General features: G+C 43.3%; 1 protein-coding gene across 1 annotated transcript in view; it reads right to left on the bottom strand.

Moving 5' to 3' along the window:
* B4GALNT3 (beta-1,4-N-acetyl-galactosaminyltransferase 3) overlaps window positions 1-23,166 on the bottom strand; it is a 41,685-nt gene that overhangs the window by 2,546 nt on the left and 15,973 nt on the right. Inside the window, exons 10-18 of the mRNA XM_070754974.1 lie at window positions 22,223-22,366; window positions 18,323-18,432; window positions 13,902-14,002; window positions 13,260-13,318; window positions 10,155-11,052; window positions 8,419-8,714; window positions 5,946-6,099; window positions 3,040-3,112; window positions 1,852-2,005 (exon numbers count right to left, since the gene is read on the bottom strand). Of these exons, the coding sequence (XP_070611075.1) occupies window positions 1,852-2,005; window positions 3,040-3,112; window positions 5,946-6,099; window positions 8,419-8,714; window positions 10,155-11,052; window positions 13,260-13,318; window positions 13,902-14,002; window positions 18,323-18,432; window positions 22,223-22,366 (1,989 nt within the window). The remainder of the gene's footprint in view (window positions 1-1,851; window positions 2,006-3,039; window positions 3,113-5,945; window positions 6,100-8,418; window positions 8,715-10,154; window positions 11,053-13,259; window positions 13,319-13,901; window positions 14,003-18,322; window positions 18,433-22,222; window positions 22,367-23,166) is intronic.

Below are 23,166 nucleotides of genomic sequence, written 5' to 3'. Positions count from 1 at the left end.
TCTTCTGGGAGGAAACAGGGCCTTCCTGTGGTTTCCCCAATCGCACACATTATTTGCTTTTACATTGATTCCTATGGGAAAAATAGCTTCTTCTTACAAACCTTTCTACTTAAGAACCTGGTCATGGAACAAATTAAGTTCATAAGTAGAGGTGCCACTGTACCTCCAAATTTATTTCTTCTACATTAATGGCCAACTTCTTTCTTAGATACCCAGAACTATCAGTAGACGAGAATATTTGTAGATCAGGGGCTTGGTTGCTTTTTTGCAGACATTTCATTACCCAGCTAGATAACGCCATCAGTACGTCTGCAAGGAGAAACCAAACACAGAGAGCACCAAGGATCCCACATCTTCAGAACGGAGTTGTAGCTGTTCAAATAAGTGAACAACCATCTTCTAGAAAGTAGAGTTGAACAAATCGAGTTGTCGAAGCGTGGAACTCACTACCGGACTCCATAGTATCATTGTTATTGTTATTGTTATTGTTATTGCTATCGCTATCGTTATCGCTATCGTTGTTATTATTATTATTATTATTATTATTATTATTATTATTATTATTAATTAGATTTGTATGCCGCCCCTCTCCGTAGACTCGGGGCGGCATACAAATCATCCCCTAACCCCCAACACTTTACCCTTAGACTATCTACTGTTGACTTCACCAGGTTCCTAAGAGGTCAGTAAGGGGCGTACATAAGTGCACCAGAGTGCCTACTGTCCCCTGTCCTATAGTCTTTCCTATATCTCATATATCTTCTCTTCTATCCATTATATCTCTTGTATCTCTTTGATCTCTTATATTTTCTGCTATTCTCTCTAGTTATATTTTACTCCTATATTTCTCTTCTACACTCTCTTTTACTCATATATATCCTCTATTATTATTGTGTATTATTGTGTATTGGACAAAACAAACAAATAAATAAATAAATAAAATAAAATGAAGAACGTTATGACTGGGATAAGGCTCCCAATACTTTTCAAGGGTAGCCCCATGTAGAGCATATTGCAATAGATTGAGACATGAGGTGATAAGGACATGAGTGACTGTGAGACGAAATTCCTGATCCAAGTAGGGCCGCAACTGGTGTACAAGATGGACTTGTGCAAAGGCCCCCTAGCCACAGCTGGGAGATGGTAGTCCTAACTCAGCTGTGGATTTAGGAGGACACCCAAGTTGCGGATCCACTCTGCGGGGGTTAAAGTAAACCCTGCTGCACGAATCCTAGCGACCAATTAGGTCCCACAGAGTGGGCCTTCTCCGGGTCCCGTCAACTAAACAATGTCGGTTGGCAGGCCCTAGGGGAAGAGCCTTCTCTGTGGCAGCCCCGACTCTCTGGAACCAGCTCCCCCCAGAGGTTAGAACTGCCCCTACCCTCCTTGCCTTTCGTAAACTTCTCAAAACCCACCTTTGTCATCAGGCATGGGGGAACTGAGATATTTCCCCCGGGCCTATATAATTTATGTATGGTATGTTTGTATGTATGTCTTTTTAATAATGGGTTTTTAAAAATATTTTAGATTGTAAATTATTAGATTTGTCATGAACTGTTTTATTGTATTGTGAGCCGCCCCGAGTCTACGGAGAGGGGCGGCATACAAATCTAATAAATAAATAAATAAAATAAATAAACAGAATGCACTATTTTACATTATATGAAGAAAGCAGTTATTTTTCAAGAATAGAGAAATTGGCTGATTAAATTATTAAGATAACAAAACACTACATCAAAGTATTTCTGGGCTGGAGATTCTTAGAACTAATCTTCTATGTTTCTAGATAGTCAACCAAAAAATAAACTTGCCGCTGTGGCAGTCATTTGCCCACAAGCAACAACCGCTTACCATCTGGCTGTTGTGGAGTTGCGCCACACGTCAACCTCATAACTATGGGTGCAAAGGCCATTTTCCCTTCAACGCAGTGTTTCCGAACAGAGTCGACGAACCCTGGCGGGAAATGGATGTGTAGATCACAAAGAAAAATGATGCTGTGAGAATCCTGTGGGAAAAGATACAGAGCTGTTAATCCTGATGCTTCCTAAGTCGTTGGGTTTGTTTCCACAGCCCCTTTGCCCCAAATCTGGGGTGGCCCTTTAACGTTTATACAGTAGACCAGTGTTTCCCAATCTTGGCAACTTGAAGATATCTGGACTTCAACTCCCAGAATTCCCCAGCCAGCATTCGCTGGCTGGGGAATTCTGGGAGTTGAAGTCCAGATATCTTCAAGTTGCCAAGATTGGGAAACACTGCAGTAGAAGACAAATCCTCTCGCAAAGGTGCTTTTTTCAAGGGGCAATTGGACTTTCTGATTTTTCTCTGAAGACGTTTCGCTTCTCATCCCAGAAGCTTCTTCAGCTGTGATTGGATGGTGGGGAATGGAAGGATTTATACCCCTTGCAGACAGCTGGATATTTGCATTCTTTTAGCGGGTCATTAAGGCCACCTGGAGGTTTATCTGTGTCATCAAAGTGACCTAAATGGTGCAATTGGGTGAGGAGCATTGGTGGGTTCCTACCGGTACAGATGACACCATTGCACCGGTAGTAAAACTGGAGCTGCGCATGCAGTGTCTATGGGTGTCTGGCGCATGCACATCTCAGCGAAATTTTGCTTCTGCGCATGCGCAGGAAGCAAAATCCTGCAAGAAGCTGCACCCACATGTGAGATTTGGACAGTTTTTTGCTTCTGCGTATGTGCAGAAGCAAAAAAAATGGCCAAAATCTCACATACACCGTTGAAACTGTTAAAATCTTCTGCAGCACGAATCCCAGCGGCCGATTAGGTCCCACAGAGTTGGCCTTCTCCGGGTCCCATCGGGTCCCATCGACTAAGCAATGTCGTCTGGCGGGGCCCAAGGGAAGAGCCTTTTCTGTGGTGGCCCCGACCCTCTGTGGTGGCTCCGGCCCTTGTGAAACAGAGATGCCAATGCACCTGAATTGAAATTTGAAAATTATTGTGCTGATTATCTGTAAATGCTTTTTCCTTATAGTTGCAGCCATGTACCAGTATATATTTCAAACTCTTACCACTCACCCTGACTTTGTTTATGCCAGCCTGCAGACCTTTAGACCTCTCAAAATTCCCAGTCAATTGCAAGTATTGGTAGCTGGAGACAAGTTAGAGAAAATGGAGTTATAATTGTTGCAGAGTGGGCTATGGAAGTATATTTTCTTTTATGGACACTAAGAGCATATGTACCAAAGGCAAATTCCTTTTGTGTCCAATCACACTTGGCCAATAAAGAATTCTATTCTATTCTATTCTATTCTATTCTATTCTATTCCATTCCATTCCATTCCATTCCATTCCACTCCACTCCATTCCATTCCATTCAATTCCATTCCATTCTACCCCACCCCACCCTACCCTACCCTACTTCATTCTATTCCATTCTACTCTACTCTACTCTATTCTTGTAATCCTTTCTCAAATCTGTCACAAATTACCATCTATTTTAAAATAAATGATTTTTCAGTTTCAACCTTCCATCCATAAAGTGAAAATCTGAAAGCAGGATTGTCACTCATCATTCCTACAAGCAAGAAGATGCAATATTGGCAAGGCAAATTTGCTGCACCTCACTGTGAGTAAATGCAGCAAGTGAAATGTTACAAGTGAAAGGAATCAATTATAGGTAGAATTAACCAGATGACTCAAATGAAGAATTTAGGACAAAGATAAGTATTCCCTCCCCCCCAAAACAAATCAACAAGGTTAAAATCCTAATAGATATTGTGAGATTTCACTCAACAGCTCTTTGATCTTGTAAAAACTCATGTAAGAATATACAGGTTATAAGATTTGGCATTCTCAAGAAATACTTGATCATTTTTGCAGAGGATTCTAAATGCTGAATTAGTCATGCATAAAGCTATTACTCCTGCCCTGGGTTGAGGGCAGGATGAAATGGCCCTTGTTCGCTTGTACCAGTTGGTCGTCAGACAGCCAGTCACAAAGCCAGTGTGAGGCTCCGCCCACCCACCCAGATGCCGCCATTTATGTTTACCGGGGCGGATTCCACTTGATGCCACTACCGGTGTGCTTCCTGATGAGCTCTGAGACCCTGCTGCGCTTGTGCACATGTCAAATTGAGATCTACTTCCTGTGCACAGGAAACCCAATCTTGCACAAGGATGCGCACTAGTGTGAGATTTTGCAAATTTTTACCGGTTTTTTTTTTTGCATTCATGCATGCGCAGAAGCAAAAAGTTGAAAATAGCCAAAATGTCACATACCCATGCATCCTTGCATGAGATTTGGCTTCCTGCGCATGTGCAGGAAGAAAATCTTGCTCCCATGCGCGTGCCCACTCACTGGTCAGCTGGGGCCCGTACATGCAGCTCCATATTTGCTACCACAACGGTGTCTTCCCCATCCATGTAGCAACCCAATACTGGTTTTTACCTTCTGCGCCTCCACATAACACTTCGCGCATGCCCATGGGTAAAAGAACCCCTCTGGAATCAGCTCCCCCCGGGAGATTCGCGCTGCCCCCACCCTCCTCACCTTCCCTAAGAGTCTGAAGACTCATTTATGCCACCAGGCCTGGGGTCTTTAGTTCCTTGCCCGCTGGCCAATTAATATGTTGAGAGAATGTTGAGTGTATGGAATGATTGTTTTTTAATGCTTTTTTTTTAGTTTTAGATTTTTAATTAATTAATTGGATTCAAGATATTGTATATTGTTTATTATATGTTGTGAGCTGCCTCTAGTCCTCAGAGAGGGGCGGCATAGAAATCCAATAAATAGACAAATAAATAATAAATGGTGGGGTCCAGATATGTGGACGGAATCTCACGCTGCCTTTGCGACCAGCTTGCCGAAGACCGACAGGTATGAGCGAACCGGGAGCATTTGGTTGAAGGTGTCCTTATTCTGAATTCAATGCAAGTAATATATACAGAATGTTATCGCAAGCGGAAGAGGGAGTAATAAAAGGCTTGACAAGATGCTGGCAAAATGATTTACAAATAGATGAAAGAGAAATGAAAGAAATAGCAGAATATATATATAAGACTAAGAATAAAGAGAAGAGAAGGAAAATTTTACATAAATGGTATTATACACCAGCACAACTTTCACACTTCCAGAGGAAAGGTAATTGTTGGCACGGTTGCCAAAAGAAAGGAATCTTCATGCATATGTTCTGGGAGTGTGTTGAAGTTGAGAAATTTTGGAAGGAAGTGCAGAATGAAATAAATAAAATGCAAAACATTAATTGGATAATTACAAAAGAAATAGCGATATTAATTAAACAAAGAGAACCAAGAGATTTTAAAGAAATAAAAACTGCAGCATTGGAAAGCGCTCAAGCGGTAGTGGTATTGGGTTGGAAAGAGTCTATAAAAGGGACATTACAGAACTGGCATTGATACATGGTTGATCACATTCATTTTGAAATCATGGCAATAAGATTAAACAAGTTTGATGAAAATAAATTGGAGAAGCTGATGGTACGATGGAGTAAGGTGAAAGATTACATGTTGAGTAGAATTTGTGACGAAAAAATAAACTCCAATCACTCTTTGAATAGTAAACAAATGCAAATTAGAGCTAAGGGGAAAAAAGAAAGAACATAATCTAGTAAATATTTGAACCCCCTGCAATTGGTGGTGGTGGTGATGGTTATTGTCAGTCGGGTGATGGGCACATGCACTGTGCACTGTTTTATGTTTGTTTTATGTAACCTGATGTGCAAAACCAATAAAATATTTAAAAAAAAGAAAAGAAACTCCAAACAGATTAGTTCCCACGGTGATTTAACCCATCACTCCAGAATGGAAATGAGTGATAAAAGAGAAATCCATAGCCTTAGGAGCCAGTAGAACTTCCATAACAAATAAATTTCATTACTGCGTCAACTCGTTTTATAGACTTAGGTATATGGTGACTTCTCTTTCTATTTTGAAATATGTTTTCTAAAAGAAATCGATCCTTACCTATGCAAGTTGGACTGTTTCAGAGCCTTTTCTATATCCATGTCATCACTGCTGTAGTCTACGATGATGACATTGAAATAGGGGTCCTTGGTAATCCTATATAGGTTTTCCATGTCAAAAATGAACTGCTTCACCCAGCGGGCCTGATTTTTCACTGGAGGAAAAGAAGAGAATCGAAGCAAGATCAACATTAAGATTGCACCAAGGTGCCCCAAATACAAGGTTAGGCACAAGGCTTAGGGCCAAATTAAATATTTTATACACAGAGTCCAGCGATGGGGTTCATTTTTTTTTACTACCAGTTCTGTGGGTGTGGCTTGGTGGGTGTGGCAGGGGAAGGTTACTGCAAAATTGTAGGGATTGTGTAAGCCAAATACTAGCTATGCTCTAGGATATACACAGAAAGAGTTATCTGAAATAGCATGGTGAAGATTTGCCCAGAGACAGTGAGTCATACAATAGCCATGAACTTTGGACACAGTAAGAAAAAACCCTCAACAGCGCTCCTGGCACGAGATAAGACACTGACAGTGTGATTGGCTGGCAACTCAGCTACCGATAGGTGCATAAAGTGAGAATTTAGTAGCCTATCATAAGCTGTAGATGATACCTTTTATAACCAATTAGAAGCTTAATAGAAATAGCCTATAAACAGTTAGGTACTCAGAAGCCTTATTTTTGCATATAGAAATAGCCTATGATAACTTGCGTATTCAAAAGTTTTATTATTAGCCTATATATTTGAAAAACCTTATATTTGTAGCCTATAAGAAACGTATATTAGGAAAAATTAGACTTGTATTTAGCCAATAGAAAATTACTACTTGAAACCCCTTCATTTGCATATGAAGGGTATAAAAGAAGCATACTTGTAACAATAAAGCTTTGTCACTTTACCCAGACCATTGACTCCGTGTTTCATTGGTAAGCACTAGTAATGGTTTCAGGATCGGGCCTCGTAAAGTGAACCATCACAGGGTTGTCGAGACCCCCGTCCAGCGGGGATCGCGTCTCGTCACAAAATCCCCATTTCTTCCTGATCAGCGGGGACTCGGTAGGCAGAGAATAGATGGGGGTGGGGCCAGTATTGGGTTGCCAGCCGGTACAGGCCATACTGCGTACCAGTAATGAAAATGGAGCTGTACGCATGAGATTTCAGCAATTCTTTTGCTCCTATGCACGCGAAAAAAATCACCAATGCATTGTACCAGTAGTGGCAGTAAGTAGCAACCCCTGCCTGGGTGGGGCCACTCAGAGGTGGTATTTATAGAAACATAGAAGATTGACGGCAGAAAAAGACCTCATGGTCCATCTAGTCTGCCCTTATATTATTTTCTGTATTTTATCTTAGGATGGATATATGTTTATCCCAGGCATGTTTAAATTCAGTTACTGTGGATTTACCAACCACGTCTGCTGGAAGTTTGTTCCAAGGATCTACTACTCTTTCAGTAAAATAATATTTTCTCATGTTGCTTTTAATCTTTCCCCCAACTAACCTCAGATTGTGTCCCCTTGTTCTTGTGTTCACTTTCCTATTAAAAACACTTCCCTCCTGGACCTTATTTAACCCTTGAACATGTTTAAATGTTTCGATCATGTCCCCCCTTTTCCTTCTGTCCTCCAGACTTTATTGGTTCTCTGAACTACTCAAAACATCTGCTACCTGTTCTCCAGAACTGGTCAGAACCTAATAATAATAATAATAATAATAATAATAATAATAATAATAATAATAATAATAATAATAAGCCAGTGGAAGCGATCCCAGTGGTACTTGGCACGCTGGGTGCAGTGCCAAAGGATCTCAGCAGACATTTGAAAACCATCGGAATTGACAAAATCTCCATCCGTCAATTGCAAAAGGCTGCTTTACTGGGATCGGCAAACATAATTCGCCGCTACATCACGCAGTCCTAGGTGCTTGGGAAGTGCCCAACTGGGGATGAAATATGAAATCCAGCATAGTGATCTTGTTTGCTGTGATGTATTGACATAATAATAATAATAATAATAATAATAATAATAATAATAATAATAATTATTATTATTTATTAGATTTGTATGCCGACCCTCTCCGAGGACCCCCCGCAAGATTTTAGTTCCTGTGTATGCACAGAAGCAAAATCTTTCTGGAAGACACATGTGTGCATGCTGACAACCCAAAGCTGCGCACGGATCACATCGGTAGCGGTGGTAAGTAGAAACTTCCCAGTGAGGGGCTACCAATATTTTTACTACCACACTGTGGCTGTAGCTTATGCAGGACGCCCTGCATTTTCCTTCAACATCTTGCAGTGTGAATTGGCTGCTCTGGGGTGGAGCTCCATTTTCGCTACCCCACTGCGTTTTCCCCCATCTGGGCAGCAGCCCACCCCTGGAACTGCCGCCTGGAGGACACCTAAGTCTATTGTTATTCTAGCAATACAAACAACATTCTGTTCACTTAAAGATATCAATTCTCTCCCATTACCGGGCACTATAAAGTGGACAACTGCACGGTGGTTCCATATGAAGCTCAATGGCCAGCAGAGCACAGGCTCATCCCTGACGGTCATCAGGTGACGTCGTTGGCCCCATGCCAACTCCTTCATGTTGGCTTCCTCCTCTCCATTGCTGCCTCCATGCCAGCCACGTGCGAAGACGTATTCTGAGAAACGGACGCGGCGTTTTCTTTGCTCCAACAGTTCCAGCTCCAGGAAGTAACGGCTGCCCCGCAGGTAGTCTTGGCGCTTCTCCACGTTCACAATGCGCTCTAACTGGAACCGCCTGGAAATGGGAGCGCTCCAGTTTAGATTTTGGGGTTAGGGCTGGGGACCACCAAGCATAGCTCCACACACTGCCCTGATGCTCTGCAATGATCTTCTATGTATTTTGATTTAGTTTCAGTGTCATTTCTTCAGTGTTCTCACATCCAAAGATATACAGTGGTACGTCTACTTAAGAACTTAATTCGTTCCGTGACCAGGTTCTTAAGTAGAAAAGTTTGTAAGAAGAAGCAATTTTTCCCCTAGGAATCAATGTAAAAGCAAATAATGCGTGCAAACCCATTAGGAAAGGAAATAAAAGCTCAGAATTTGGGTGGGAGGAGGAGGAAGAAGAGGAGGAGGACAGTCACTGCCAAAGGAAGAAGGTGAGGTGAGGTGAATTAAAAAAAAATCCAAAACTTTAAGGCTTAAAAAAAAAAAAGAGGGACTCTGAGACAGCGAGGAGGAGCACATGCCTCCCATACAGCCAGCGTGAGGCTGCCTCCCATACACTGGCTGCTGCTGCTGCTACCTGCTGCCTCTTCCTTCCAATGCTGAAGGGCTCCACTCACCTCTCTCTTGTTTGCTTTGTAGCTGGTGCCTTTCCTTCACTGTGGTGACTCCTTGGTTGCCCAGAGCGAAGGGAGCGTTTCTTTTCTGTGGGCACTGGCAGAGGTTTATTCCCTGTCCAAGCGCCCAGAGAAAGGAAAATGCTTCAGTTTTGATAAGAACCGGGTGTTCAAGATTTTTTTTGCCTCTTCTCAAGAACCATGTTCTACTAAAGTACCTGAGCCCGGAAAAATTTCCCAGGAAAATTGAGAGTGGCACGAAGGCCCGGCCAGTTTCCTGCCATTCCCCCTTTAATCCCGGCCAATTCGGGCTTTTCTGGGCTGCCAGAGGAGCCTTTCAGTGGCCCTTAAGGAGGCTTGGGCAGCCCAGAGCGAACGGAGTATTTTCCTTTCTCTGGGCGCCACCTCAGAGTCCCTCTTTTTTTTTTTTTTTTGCCTTAAAGTTTTGATTCCTATGGGAAAATGCATTGATTCCTATGGGAAAAATTGCTTCTACTTAAGAACTTAAGAACTTTTCTACTGAAGAACCTGGGCACGGAACGAATAAAGTTCTTAAGTAGAGGTACCCCTGTACTATCTTTTGATAGCAGGCAACATAATTTCATTATTCATGTGGGCCAGTGTGCTTACAGTAAAAAATGACAATAAAGTTCATCTTATCTTGATCTACCAACTAGAAATGTCTGAATAGTAGAAACAAAAATAAAGACCCTTACTGTACATATCTTACTTCCTAAGATTAAAAAAATCCCACCATCACATTGAGATCCAGAGTTCCTCCTAAGTACTTATTTAGGCCTATATAAGTCATAACGAAATCCCATTTTATTTTGTACATTACACTTCCTCATTCTGCAAAGATCAGAGCGGCTGACATGTCCCTTCCACCTTACCCTTTGGTCTTCTGGTTCAGTTTTTTAAGGAAGACCTGAACGACCGTGAAGGCTTCCTTCTCTTTTAAGAGCAGGTTCCCGGAAGTGTTACACGTCAAATCGATCCAGTCTGACCGTAAAGCTTGGAAGTCTAGATTGCTGGCCTTGAAAGTCCGCTTCCAATTCACTATTGGGTCGTAGAAAAGAGGAGGAGGACCAAATAAGTCATCTTCGTTTGCTTCTTCTTCTTCATCGTCATCTTCATTATCTTCTTCCACTATGGTGACATGCGCTTGGCGGGAAGAATCAGCACCGACTTGCTGCTTGGGATCTAAATCCCTACTACCGATAAGGACATTAGCAGCATCGGCGGCTTTATGTCCGGCTATGTAGGAATCTACTTGATTAAGCCATTGGTCCTCATGCATAGGATGATCTTGGGGGGGTTTCTTGCCAGTGTCCTCTTCAGCTTTTATGGGATCCATTCCACTTTTGATGGTATCCAATAATGATTTTTGGTTTCCGGTTGCATTAAAGTCTAACTGAGCTTGGCTGGCTTCTCTTGTTGCGTTCCCACGTTCCTTAGTCACCCTGGGCTTCTTGTCAGTCTGCAAATCCTTGCCTCCTACCTTCCTTTTAGTTGTTGATCTGTGGACATTCCTGTCCTGATTAGGAAGGTTTGCACTGAATATCCGATGGGAGGTTCTTGGTGTAGAGTAACTGTCTGTTTTGGTTTTATTTCCCTTCTCATCTTTCTTCTGCTTTCTTTGGGTAACCGACAAGATATTCCGATGTTTACGAACCGAATTGTCAAAACCATTGTCGTAGTGATTGGCTGCCACTTGGTCTTGTTCAGTCTTCGCCTCCGTTGCTTCTGGATCTGCATATTGAGGTTCATCAAAAGTGTCCTCTTCATACACTGAAAGAAATGAATGGTTACCAAATATCCACTTTTTCTCGCTCTTATCTATTTTCAGGACTCTGAGGCAGGGGGTCTCCAACCTTGGCAACTTTAAGACTTGGGGACTTCAGCTCCCAGAATTCTTCAGCCAGCTTTGTTGGCTGAGGAATTCTGGGGGTTGAAGTCCACAGGTCTTAAAGTTGCTAAGGTTGGAGATCCCTGCTTTAAACCAGGGGTGGGCTTTCAAATTTTTAGCAAGGGGGTTCTCTGATTGGTTGCTGGCTGGGCGTGGCCATGGTAGGCGTGGCCTAATTGGATTCCTGCACCATAACAGGGGGGACATTTTTGTCCTCCCCGGGCTCCGGAGGCTTTCCTTGAGCCTCTGGGAGGGTGAAAATGGCATCCCCAGGCTCCCTCTAGAGGCCAGAAACAGGGCCATTTCCAGCCTTCCTCAACTTCCGGTAGGCCCGTTTTTCGGCCTCCCTGAAGCTTTGTGCATGCCCTGCACTTACCTGCATCCAAAAGGGGGCTCCTGGGGGCTCCTGGGAGGGGAGCGGCAGGGTGGGTGGGGCCAGCCAGGAATAGGATTTGGGGGTTCTCCGAACTGCACAGAATCTTAGCTAGAAGTTCTCCCAAAGTTTTAAGTTTTGCTATATATACAGTATAAGTAAATGAAACTAATTCAGATATACAGTGGTACCTCATCATACAAACTTAATTGGTTCCAGGAGGCGGTTCGTAAGGTGAAAAGTTCATAAGATGAAACAATGTTTCCCATAGGAATCAATGTAAAAGCAAATAATGCGTGCAAATCCTTCAGGAAAATCCCAAACTTTAGAAGGGAGGCGAACAGAGGGCAGGGAGGAGCAGCGAAAGGGGGCGGGTGGAAGAAGCAAGGCTAGGCTAAAGGGTGAGTGGGAAGGAAGAAAGGCAAGGCGGGCGCCCCTCCCTTTTCTTTCTTCAAAAGACACCGTTTCAGTGCCTTTGCAAGCACGTTGTTCTCTGCAAAATTTTTCCTCCCCCAAGCTGCCCCTCCCTCCTCCCTTTTCTTTTTTCAAAAGACACCCTTTCAGTGCCTTTGCAAGCAGGTTGTTCTCTGCAAAATCTTTCCTACTCCAAGCAGCCCTTCCCTTTTTTTTCTTCAAAAAATGGGAAAAAAAGAAACTCCTTCATCCCAGCAGCAGCTGCTTGGGTTCGTAAGGTGAAAATAGTTTGGAAGAAGAGGCAGAAAAATATTAAACACCGGGTTTGTAACTTGAAAAGTTCGTTAGTAAGATGAGGTACCACTGTATTTTTTTATTCTGGCTTCAGTAAGTATTCTCGGGAAGGAAATCACTCAAAACTATGTCTCTCCACCCAGAAAATGTTAGACACTTCAGAAAAACGATACCCAAATTTTCATTTACAAACTAGTTGTGCTAAAACTATACAATATACTCAATGTCAACTTGCAAAGCTTTCAAGTTGCCATAAGCAGGAGTGGGGGAGGGGAAGATGACAGAGCGGCTGATTGTATTAACTGAAACTACATTCTAAAAATATTTCTTTTAATGATTGGGTCCTAAGTTACCAGAATCAGCAGGGTGTGTATGTGTGGGTTTCACAGCCTGCCAACATGGTTCATTGGAGAATGTGATTTATGACATGTCCAGTGAGGAGGGGGGAAACAGGGTCATTAGGGCACGTGAGTTCAGTTCTGACTGTATTGGAGTATTGCTGAAATGTCACTCCTAATAAATCACTATATTTCTTTTGAAATTTGGCTCGTGGCTCATGGATTAATTAGGGCATCTTTCGGAAACGTCGCACTCTATTTCACCCAATCTTTGATGGGATTTCATTTTTATTTTTAAGCATTGTGGTTTAATTTCTTTTTAAAAAACCACCTTAGAATACAGCTTCTGTAACAGAGGCCACTTTGCTTATTATAAGACTCCAGAAATAAGACACTTCCACAGTATAAATTCTGCCCTGCTTGGTTTTTATAAGGGAAAAAGTGAAGGCATTTTCGGTTTTTGTATTGATGTATTTTTGTTGTTGTCCAAATTAGTAAATTTATTCTTTGTGGATGCCAGAGATAAAGAATCAAACACAACGCTAGGCTAGATAATTAGATTTAATCTAATGCTAAATGCTAAGGCATTTTTTAAATCAATAATCCACCTTTAAAGCACAAGGGGGAGAAAGATAAAGCTAGCTTCCACATCTGATATAAAGATACATACCTTCTATTTTTGATCCATATTCGGGAGGATCCATTTGCATGTATTTAGAAAATCCAAACCTGCAAGATTTATGCCAATTACTTCACATGACCAGCATTCAATATCCCCTTCTTGACATACAACTGTAATAGAGCCTGCCCATTATGATCATATTGTCATGATGGTTACAAAAATGGGTCAGGCAACCAACCCAATTTTAATTTACATTTTTTTTTTGAGACAACCAGATTGCTGCGGTCATTAAACAAACATTGCAGATTGTGTCCCCGTGTTCTTGTGTTCACTTTCCTATTAAAAACACTTCCCTCCTGAACCTTATTTAACCCTTTAACATATTTAAATGTTTCGATCATGCCCCCCCTTTTCCTTCTGTCCTCCAGACTATACAGATTGAGTTCATTAAGTCTTTCCTGATACGTTTTATGCTTAAGACCTTCCACCATTATCTTTCGAGAGATGAATGCAATGAAATTTCATTTTAATGTATTCTGATTGGCATACATTTAAAGTGACAACAAAGATTCTGTTCTATTCTATGCTATGCCATGCCATGCCAGGAACCCAGTAGCCTTGAGGAAAATCCCAGTGATTGAAAATATTTTAACAGCCGTAAAAAAAAAGTTAAGGCAGGAATTTATTTACCTATTCAGATACAAGTCACTTTCCTGGTAAATGCATTTGTTAAGTGACTCCATGTGTGTCAACCGGGTGTAGTCATTGGGATACACAAAGGACAGTCGCACCTGGAAATACCCAAAGAGAATTGAACAGAGTATTTAATGAGTAAAGCAATGCTGTTATTCCCAAAGCTGTATGTTTAGAAGCAAACATTCCTACTACTTATTTGCAATTTTAAAAGTTCCAGCTTGCTTGCTTGCTTATCTATCTATCTATCTATCTATCTATCTATCTATCTATCTATCTATCTATCTATCTATCTATCATCTATCTATCTATCTATCTATCTATCTATCTATCTATCTATCTATCTATCTATCTTTCTATCCATCCATCCATCCAACCATCTATCCATACATCCTTTTCCTTCCTTCCTTCCTTCCTTCCTTCCTTCCTTCCTTACTTACTTACTTACTTACTTACTTACTTACTTACTTACTGAAAGTATACTTTAAAAAGAGAGTGAATTATTGCAATAGAGATAATTTAATACAATGGATTTTACCAATTAGGACCAGAATTTTAATGTGTCATGTCATTTAAGTTTTCATACATGAGAAATAAGAAATTGTGCTTCTTTACATTAAGGTTGGAAGTATGAACTGGCCATACAAAAAAGGCTAACTTTAATTTCCAAACTGTCTGTCCAATGGGATCATAATGCATAGGTCGGTATATGGTATAATATCAGAGGCATCTGTAAATGCCATATAACAAAAATTAAACTAAATATCTAACATATTCTTTTTAAAAGCTTTGAAATCAAATTTTGGAACTGATGGACAATATTTGGGAGTTTTCACCTGGGATCTTGAACTCTTAAGGATAAAATCAATGAAAAATAACATCAGACAATTGTAATGAACTTGTGAAATTTGGGTTTTTAAAAAAACATTTTGGGAGGTCTATTTCTGCTGCCATCATACAAAACTGTATAATGAGGACCACTGTCATAAAAATTAATGTCTTCTCTCTAATGCAAGAAGGTTATTTAAGACTGAAAACTATTTTTTATGGCAGCACAGGAAGCAAATAAAAGCTTGGATGGTATTACCATATTTTTCAGAGTATAAGACGCACATTTGTTTTTGGAGAGGAGAGGAAAGGAAAAAAATTCTGCCTCTGCCTAACAGCATCCATCGGTATTCATCTGGCTAGAGTCCTTGCAACAAACAGCCTGGTCAACTTCAGAACGTTATTGCAGCCTGATTCAGCACAAGCAGCTGATTGGCGGTTGTATCAGCTTCCTGGATATCGCCAATCAGCTGTGCGCATCACCATAGTCCATTGCTGCCTCGATGCATCACATGTTTGGCCTCCATGCACCTTTTTGGCCTCTGCACATCACATTTATGACCTCCGCAAGAGTGGAGAACAGCGGGTAGGTGGGGCTTTGGCAACATTTACTATATAAGGCGAGGTGGCGCAGTGAGTAGAGTGCAGTACTGCAAGCTACTAAAGCTGACTGCTAGATCTGCAAGTCAGCGGTTCAAATCTCATCACCGGCTCAAGGTTGACTCAGCCTTCCATCCTTCTGAGGTGGGTAAAATGAGGACCCGGATTGAGGGGGCAATAGGCTGGTTCTGTTAAAAAGTGCTATTGCTAACATGTTGTAAGCCGCCCTGAGTCTAAGGAGAAGAGCAGCATAAAAACAACAACAAAAAACTAACTAACTAACTAACTAACTAACTAACTAACTAACTAACTAACTAAACAAACAAACAAACAAGTAAACAAACAAGTAAACAAACAAATAAGTAAACAAGTAAACAAGTAAACAAGTAAACAAGTAAATACGTAAATACGTAAATACGTAAATACGTAAATACGTAAATACGTAAATAAGTAAATAATAAAATGCACAGATATTTCCACCCACTTTTATGGGGTAGGGGGAAGTGCATCTCATACTCCGAAAAATACAGTAATTAGTGAAAAAATAACAAACCTACAACTAATGTGGAATACTCATCAGGATGAAATTCCCAAAAAGGATTCAAGATTATACCACTTATTGGTTGATAGACAACTACCAGATGATGCTACGTCCGAGTATGCTATTTCAATATAAGCCATCCCTTTATACAGGGGTCCCCAAACTTTTTACACAGGGGGCCAGTTCACTGTCCCTCAGACTGTTGGAGGGCCGGACTATTAAAAAAACGTGTGAACAAATCCCTATGCACACTGCACATACATTATTTAAAGTAAAAAACAAAATGGGAACAAATACAATATTTAATATTTATTCTTCCTTTCTCTCTCTCTCCCTTTCTCTCTGTCCTTCTGTCTTTCTAGTTCTCTCTCTTTCTCTCTGTCCTCTCTCTCTCTCTCTTTCTTTCTCTCTCTTCTCTCTTTCTCTCACTCACTCTTTATATCTCTCCCTCTTTCTCTCTCCCTCTCTCTCTCTCCCTTTCTCTCTCTCTCCCTTTCTATCTCTCCTCTTCCTTTCTCTCTCCCTCTCTTTCTCTCCCCCCTCTTTCTTTCTCTCTCTCTTCTCTTTCTCTCACTCTTTCTCTCTACCTTTCTTTCTCTTTCTCTCTCTCCCTTTCTCTGTCCCTCTTTCTTTCTCTCTGTCCCTCTCTTTCTTTTTCTCTGTCCCTCTCTTTCTTTTTCTCTGTCCCTCTCTTTCTTTCTCTCTGTCCCTCTCTATCTTTCTCTCTGTCCCTCTCTCTTTCTCTCTGTCCCTCTCTTTCTTACTCTCTGTCCCTCTTTCTTTCTCTCTGTCTCTTTCTTTCTCTCTGTCCCTCTCTTTCTTTCTCTCTGTCCCTCTTTCTTTCTCTCTGTCCCTCTCTTTCTTACTATCTGTCCCTCTCTTTCTTACTCTCTGTCCCTCTTTCTTTCTCTCTGTCCCTCTCTTTCTTTCTCTCTGTCCCTCTCTTTCTTTCTCTCTGTCCCTCTCTTTCTTTCTCTCTCTTATCTCTGGGGGGGGGGGGAGGCGGCTGCTTGAAAACCCCTGACCTCCATCGCCTCCCCCCCACGGCACAAGGCGAGCACACCTCAGCGCTGACACAGGCGGCGGGGACTGCCCTGTCCCCGTCCCCCTTGCGCAAAACTACGCAGCCCCAGATCGCTCGCTTCTCCAGCCAGCAAAGCCGACTGCCCGGCTTTGCTGGCTGATGCAGGAAAGGAAAGCCTCACATTTAAAAAGCACGCCACTTTCTGGGACTGCGACGCCGTGGTGGCCTTCAAGCGCGGCCCTTCGCGGCGCCCCCCACCCGTTCCTGCAGGAAGAGATCGGGCACTTTACCGGGAGGTGGAGGCGGCGTGGGGCCGGACGCTGGGTGCCGGGGAGGGCGAAGGCGTGGACGCGCCTCTCAGCTGCAGAGCGGAACGGGGATGGAGATCCGCGGCGGAGTCCGGCGTTGGGAGCCTGGGGCCATGCGGGACCGCTCATCCAGGCGCGCGTGGACCGGCAAGCCTGGATGAGCGGTCCCGCATGGCCCCAGGCTCCCAACGCCGGACTCCGCCGCGGATCTCCATCCCAGTTCCGCTCTGCAGCTGAGAGGCGCGTCCACTCCTTCGCCCTCCCCGGCACCCAGCGTCCGGCCCCACGCCGCCTCCACCTCCCGGTAAAGTGCCCGATCTCTTCCTGCAGGAACGGGTGGGGGGCGCCGCGAAGGGCCGCGCTTGAAGGCCACCACGGCGCCGCAGTCGCAGAAAGTGGCGTGCTTTTTAAATGTGAGGCTTTCCTTTCCTGCATCAGCCAGCAAAGCCGGGCAATCGGCTTTGCTGGCTGGAGAAGCGAGCGATCTGGGGCTGCGTAGTTTTGCGCAGGGGGGACAGGGGGACAGGGCAGTCCCCGCCGCCTGTGTCAGCGGCGAGGTGTGCTCGCCTTGTGCCGTGGGGGGGAGGCGATGGAGGTCAGGGGTTTTCAAGCAGCCGCCTCCCCCCCACACACAAACTTAGCCATGGTACACTTAGCTGTGACTTTCAGTGGACAGTTTTTCACTCACCGCGGAGGAGGAGGGGAGGAGGAGGTGGAGAGGCAAGGGGGCGGGGAGGAAAGCGGCCCTGCAATTGGCCAATTTCTTTCTCGCCTTTAGGGAGAGGAACTGTTGCTGCTCTGCCATAGGGCAGCAACAGTTTCTCTCCCTAAAGGCGACAAAGGAAGGGGCCAATTGCAGGCCCGCTTTCCTCCCCGCCCCCTTGCCTCTCCACCTTCTCCTCGCTGAGCAGCCGACCGTGGTGAGTTGACAGGAGATTCGGGAGCTTATTTTATCGACCAGTAAAATCTCGTGAGCTTGCCACGGGCCGGTTAAAAGACCTCGTTGGGCCGCATCCGGCCCGCGGGCCGTAGTTTGGGGACCGCTGCCTTTATACCTTTGGTTGGCAATGTGTGTAAGCTGCAAAAAAAAAGACTTGAATTGAGAAAGGGGACTCACAAATTTAAGGCCCTGGTAACGCTGTAGTTTGAATCCATTGACCACATAACTTGGTTTGTATTGACACTCTGGAAAGATCCGGCGGATATGGGATTTCCTTAAGAGAGGCACTAAGGAGAACAAAAATAAATGAAAAAAAAAAAGAGACCATTGCAAAGGCTACACTTCCAGGCGGTCAAACGTTATCGATCAAACATTGAAATCAGGGAGCAGCAGGGGTGGGTTGCTATCGGTTCGAACCTGTGACGGAAATTTGCTCCCGCTCACCAAACTGGCAACAATGGCTGGCTGGCCATGCCCCTAGACCAGGCTTCCGGTCACCACTCCTTGAAAGCTCCTGGTAAAGAATCCTCTGTGCATGCGTAAAGGCTTCTGCGTATGCGCAGAGGGTCATTTCCCCGATGTGATGAGGGCGAAACACGCACTTCCAATGAGATGCGAACTGGTAGGGAAGGTAAATGGAGCCTACCGTGTTTTTCGGAGTATAAGACGCACTGTTTTAGCCCCCCCCCCAAAGAGGGTCAAAAACTGGGTGCGTCTTATCCACCGAATGCTGCACCTGGGGAGGGTAGAAGGGAGTTGGCGGGACAGCAGAAATAGCCGCAATTGGTGGCAACAGACAGCTGATTGGTGGTATTCCGGGAGATTGATCCAACCACCAATCAGAAAGAAAGAACGAAGGGGGAGATAGTGAAGTTAGTGAATGAAATGGCAGCTTCACTGGAGAAAATGCAAGGCTTAACTTCCAGTGCCTGGGGTGGAGGTTAGTGTGCTCTGATCAGCCTTTGAGGACAGCAACACGGAGGACCAGTGGGGGGAGGAGAACCCCGAGGTGGAGAAGGAAAGCAGGCAGCCTCAAGGGGCAAACACTCTGCTGCAATGAAAGGCTTTCGGGGAATGCCCCCCGCACGCCCCCGAGCAGCCGATCACCAGAGATGATTTCTGGGAAGGACGGGAGAAGCTGCTCTCCCTGCATGGTCTGAGTGCCAGACTCTGCCGTGAGTGCTTGTGTTTGTGTGTGTGTGTGTGTGAGAGAGAGAGAGGACAGAAGGGAGAAGGGTTTGTATCATTAGGGTAGCTAATGCAAATTTCTTTCATTTCTATTACTGTATAGCTTATTATTATTATTATTATTATTATTATTATTATTATTATTATTATTATTATTATTTGTGATTTGATTTGATTTGATTTGATTTGAATGCTGCCCCTCTCCGGAGACTCGGAGCGGCTCACAACAACAAAACAGTACAAATCCAATGGTTAAAACAATTTAAAACCCTTAATATAAGAAACAATCATACGTCTCGTACAAACCATACGTAAAGCGGAAACGGCCCAGGGGAATCAATTTCCCCATGCCTGATGGCAGAGGTGGGTTTTAAGGAGTTTGCAAAAGGCAAGGAGGGTGGGGGCAATCCTAATCTCCGGGGGGAGTTGATTGCAGAGGATCGGGGCCGCCACAGAGAAGAAGCCTAGCCCCGCCAACATCTCTGGCTGCCCAAAGCAGAATGAAAAGAGAGACACAACACGTGTGCACAGAAACTTCACCCCGCACTTTCCAGTTATCAAACTGAAAGAAACCTGAATTCAACACTATTTCTTTCACCAACCTCTCTAGTATTAAAGGGATCTGGACTTCAGTCTCTCTTTCCCAGGGTGAGATCGGACTAAGCAACCCCCAGCTTTGCCCTGACTACAGAAGGAGATACTTTTCCTGTTAGATCATTTTCAATCTTTTCTGCAAGTGGGGGCAGGGGGGGGGGAGAGAGAGATAAGCAGCTCCTCCTTCCCTCCTTCTCAAAAGACTGCAACTTTATCCCTCCCACTTCCTTTCCCGAATCTCCAGTGATAATCTTCATGGCTCTTTGTAAATAGAGCTAAAAAGTTTAAAGAGCAAAGTAGCCACAGTTAGAGGAGGACTAGCTCAGGAAGTTTGAATACCCTTGCAGTGCACCCTAATCCCTAACCCAGGGGTCTTCAAACTCGACAGCTTTAAGACTAATGAACTTCAACTCCCATTCCTGAGCTAGCATGACTGGAGGAGGATTCTGGGAATTGAAGTCCACAAGTCTTAAAGTTGCCAGGTTTGGAGACCCTTGCACCCCTAATCCCTAACCCAGGGGTCTTCAAACTCGACAGCTTTAAGACTAATGAACTTCAACTCCCATTCCTGAACTAGCATGACTGGAGGAGGATTCTGGAAATTGAAGTCTTAAAGTTGCCAAATTTGAAGATCCCTGGGTTAGGGTTTAAGGGTGCAAAGGGCTCCAACCTAGCAACTTTAAGACTTGTGGACTTCAACTCCCATTCCTGAGCTAGCATGAGTGGAGGAGGAATTCTGGGAGCTGGTCCACAAAATCCAATACAAAAAAAAGAAACAAGACCAAATAAGCCTGCTAGTGACCAAAGCTGTCAAGTTTGAAGTTTGTAAAAATTGTCCATGGTGGTAAAAAGTATACATGTTTGTAAAAAGTATTCTGCTACACTAGTATTTTATTAAATAATATATTACTGCACCATTTGGTTCAGAATACTTTCCGCTGTGGTGAGGGGGGCGTTTGCCCAGGTTCGCCTGGTGCACCAGTTGCGGCCCTATCTACTCACTGCTTACAGTCACTCATGCCCTCATCACCTCGAGGTTCAACTACTGTAATGCTCTCTACATGGGGTTATCTTTGAAAAGTGTTCGGAAACTTCAGATCGTGCAGAATGCAGCTGCAAGAGCAATCATGCGCTTCCCAAGGTATGCCCATGTTACACCAACACTCCGCAGTCTGCATTGGTTGCCGATCAATTTCCGGTCACAATTCAAAGTGTTGGTTATGACCTATAAAGCCCTTCATGGCATCGGACCAGAATATCTCCGGGACCACCTTCTGCCGCACGAATCCCAGTGACTGGTTAGGTCCCACAGAGTTGGCCTTCTCCGGGTCCCGTTGACAAAACAATGTCGTTTGGCGGGACCCAGGAGAAGAGCCTTCTCTGTGGTGGCCCGACCCTCTGGAACCAGCTCCCCCCGGAGATCAGAACTGCCCCCACCCTCCTTGCCTTTCGTAAAGTTCTTAAGACCCATCTCTGCCATCAGGCATGGGGGAACTGAGACATCTCCCCGGGCCTATACAGTTTATACATGGTATGTTTGTGTGTATGCTTGCTTTTAATAATGGGTTTTTTAGTGTTTTTTATATTATTAGATTTGTTCTTACATTGTCTTTGTTATTGTTGTGAGCCGCCCCGAGTCTATGGAGAGGGGTGGCATACAAATCTAAATAATAATAATAATAATAATAATAATAATAATAATAATAATAATAATAATTATTATTATTATTATTATTATTATTATTATTATTATTATTATTATTTTCTTGTTTTACACCTATAAAATCTAGGCGCGTCTTATATTCTGGTGCATCTTATATTCCGAAAAAATACGGTACTTAACTTTCTGGCCAGCAGCCCATCTTGAAATAATTTATGTAGTCATTTCTGAATATTAGGGCTATGGAGAAACTTTGAAAGGGGTGATTAGAAAATCACAATAGTGCCAACGAAGCACTTCAGCTTCCCTAATTGTCTCTGCATGTATGCACCTGCCCACCCAGTTTGTTTTGCTGGTAGTTCCAGCAGAAGCATTGTCTATACATAGCCAAACACACACACACACATGTATATATATAAAAGTCCCCGTCAGCTTTTGAAGAAGCTGCTTGGGGATCTTCTGAAGATCAGATTGTTTCAGAGGGTATTTGGGGAACGGGTTTTGGTGACTAGCAGGCTTATTTGGTCTTGTTTCTTTTTTTGTATTGGATTTTTTTTTTTTAAAAATGACTGTTTGTTCCCAACTCATGCAGCTGAACTCTGAAAAGCGGTCAAGCAAAACTTCAGAATGTTTACATGCATAAATTGTGTCCCGGGGGTCTGCCTTCAGCATGTCAGCTGGATGTTCTACAGCGTCTTCATTAGGCAACATCTGGTTTTTCCGAGTGGCTGGTGTCTGTGGGATATGGCCAACTTCATCCATTTTGAGAAGAGTTTCGTCTAAGATAGAAAGAAAGAAAAACAGAATGAGGTGTGATTGAAAGATGAATCCTATCAATGAAGTGTGAACATCTCCACTCGCAACAGAATACCCTACGCAACAAGATTTACAATCCTAGGTTTAGAAAGCTTAGAACTACCTCGCCTTAAACACAACCTAAGCGTAGCCCATAAAATCATCTGCTACAACGTCCTTCCTGTCAATGACTATATCAGTTTCAACCACCACAACACTCAACCACACAACAGATACAAACTTAAAGTAAATTGCTCTAAACTCGACTGCAGGAAATACGACTTTAGCAACCAGTAGTTGATGCATGGAACTCACTACCTGTCTCTGTACTATCATCAGCAGAACCCCAAAACTTTACCCTTAGACCATCCACTGTTGACCTCTCTCGATTCCTAAGAGGTCTGTAAGGGGTGTACATAAGTGCACCAGCATGCCTTCCGTCCCCTGTCCTAATGTTTCTCTCTTACTAGAATCATGTATATAAACATTGTTATAACTTTGTATGTTACCAATTCGTACTTGACAAAATAAATAAATGAATAAAATAAACAAAATTCTTAACATTTAGAAAAATAAGTGGGACAACTCAGAGAGTTGTTGTTAATGGCGAGTATTCTGAACAGAGACAGGTTTCAAGCGGTGTGCCACAAGGTTCTGTTCTGGGTCCTATTCTTTTTGATATGTTTGTGAGTGACATAGGGGAAGGTTTGGTAGGGAAGGTTTGCCTATTTGCGATGACTCTAAAGTGTGCAATAGGGTTGATATTCCTGGAGGCGTCTGTAAT

The sequence above is a fragment of the Erythrolamprus reginae genome, chromosome 6 (genome assembly GCF_031021105.1).
Source record: "Erythrolamprus reginae isolate rEryReg1 chromosome 6, rEryReg1.hap1, whole genome shotgun sequence".
Lineage (NCBI taxonomy): Eukaryota > Metazoa > Chordata > Lepidosauria > Squamata > Dipsadidae > Erythrolamprus > Erythrolamprus reginae.
This window is presented reverse-complemented; position numbering and strand designations above follow the sequence as displayed.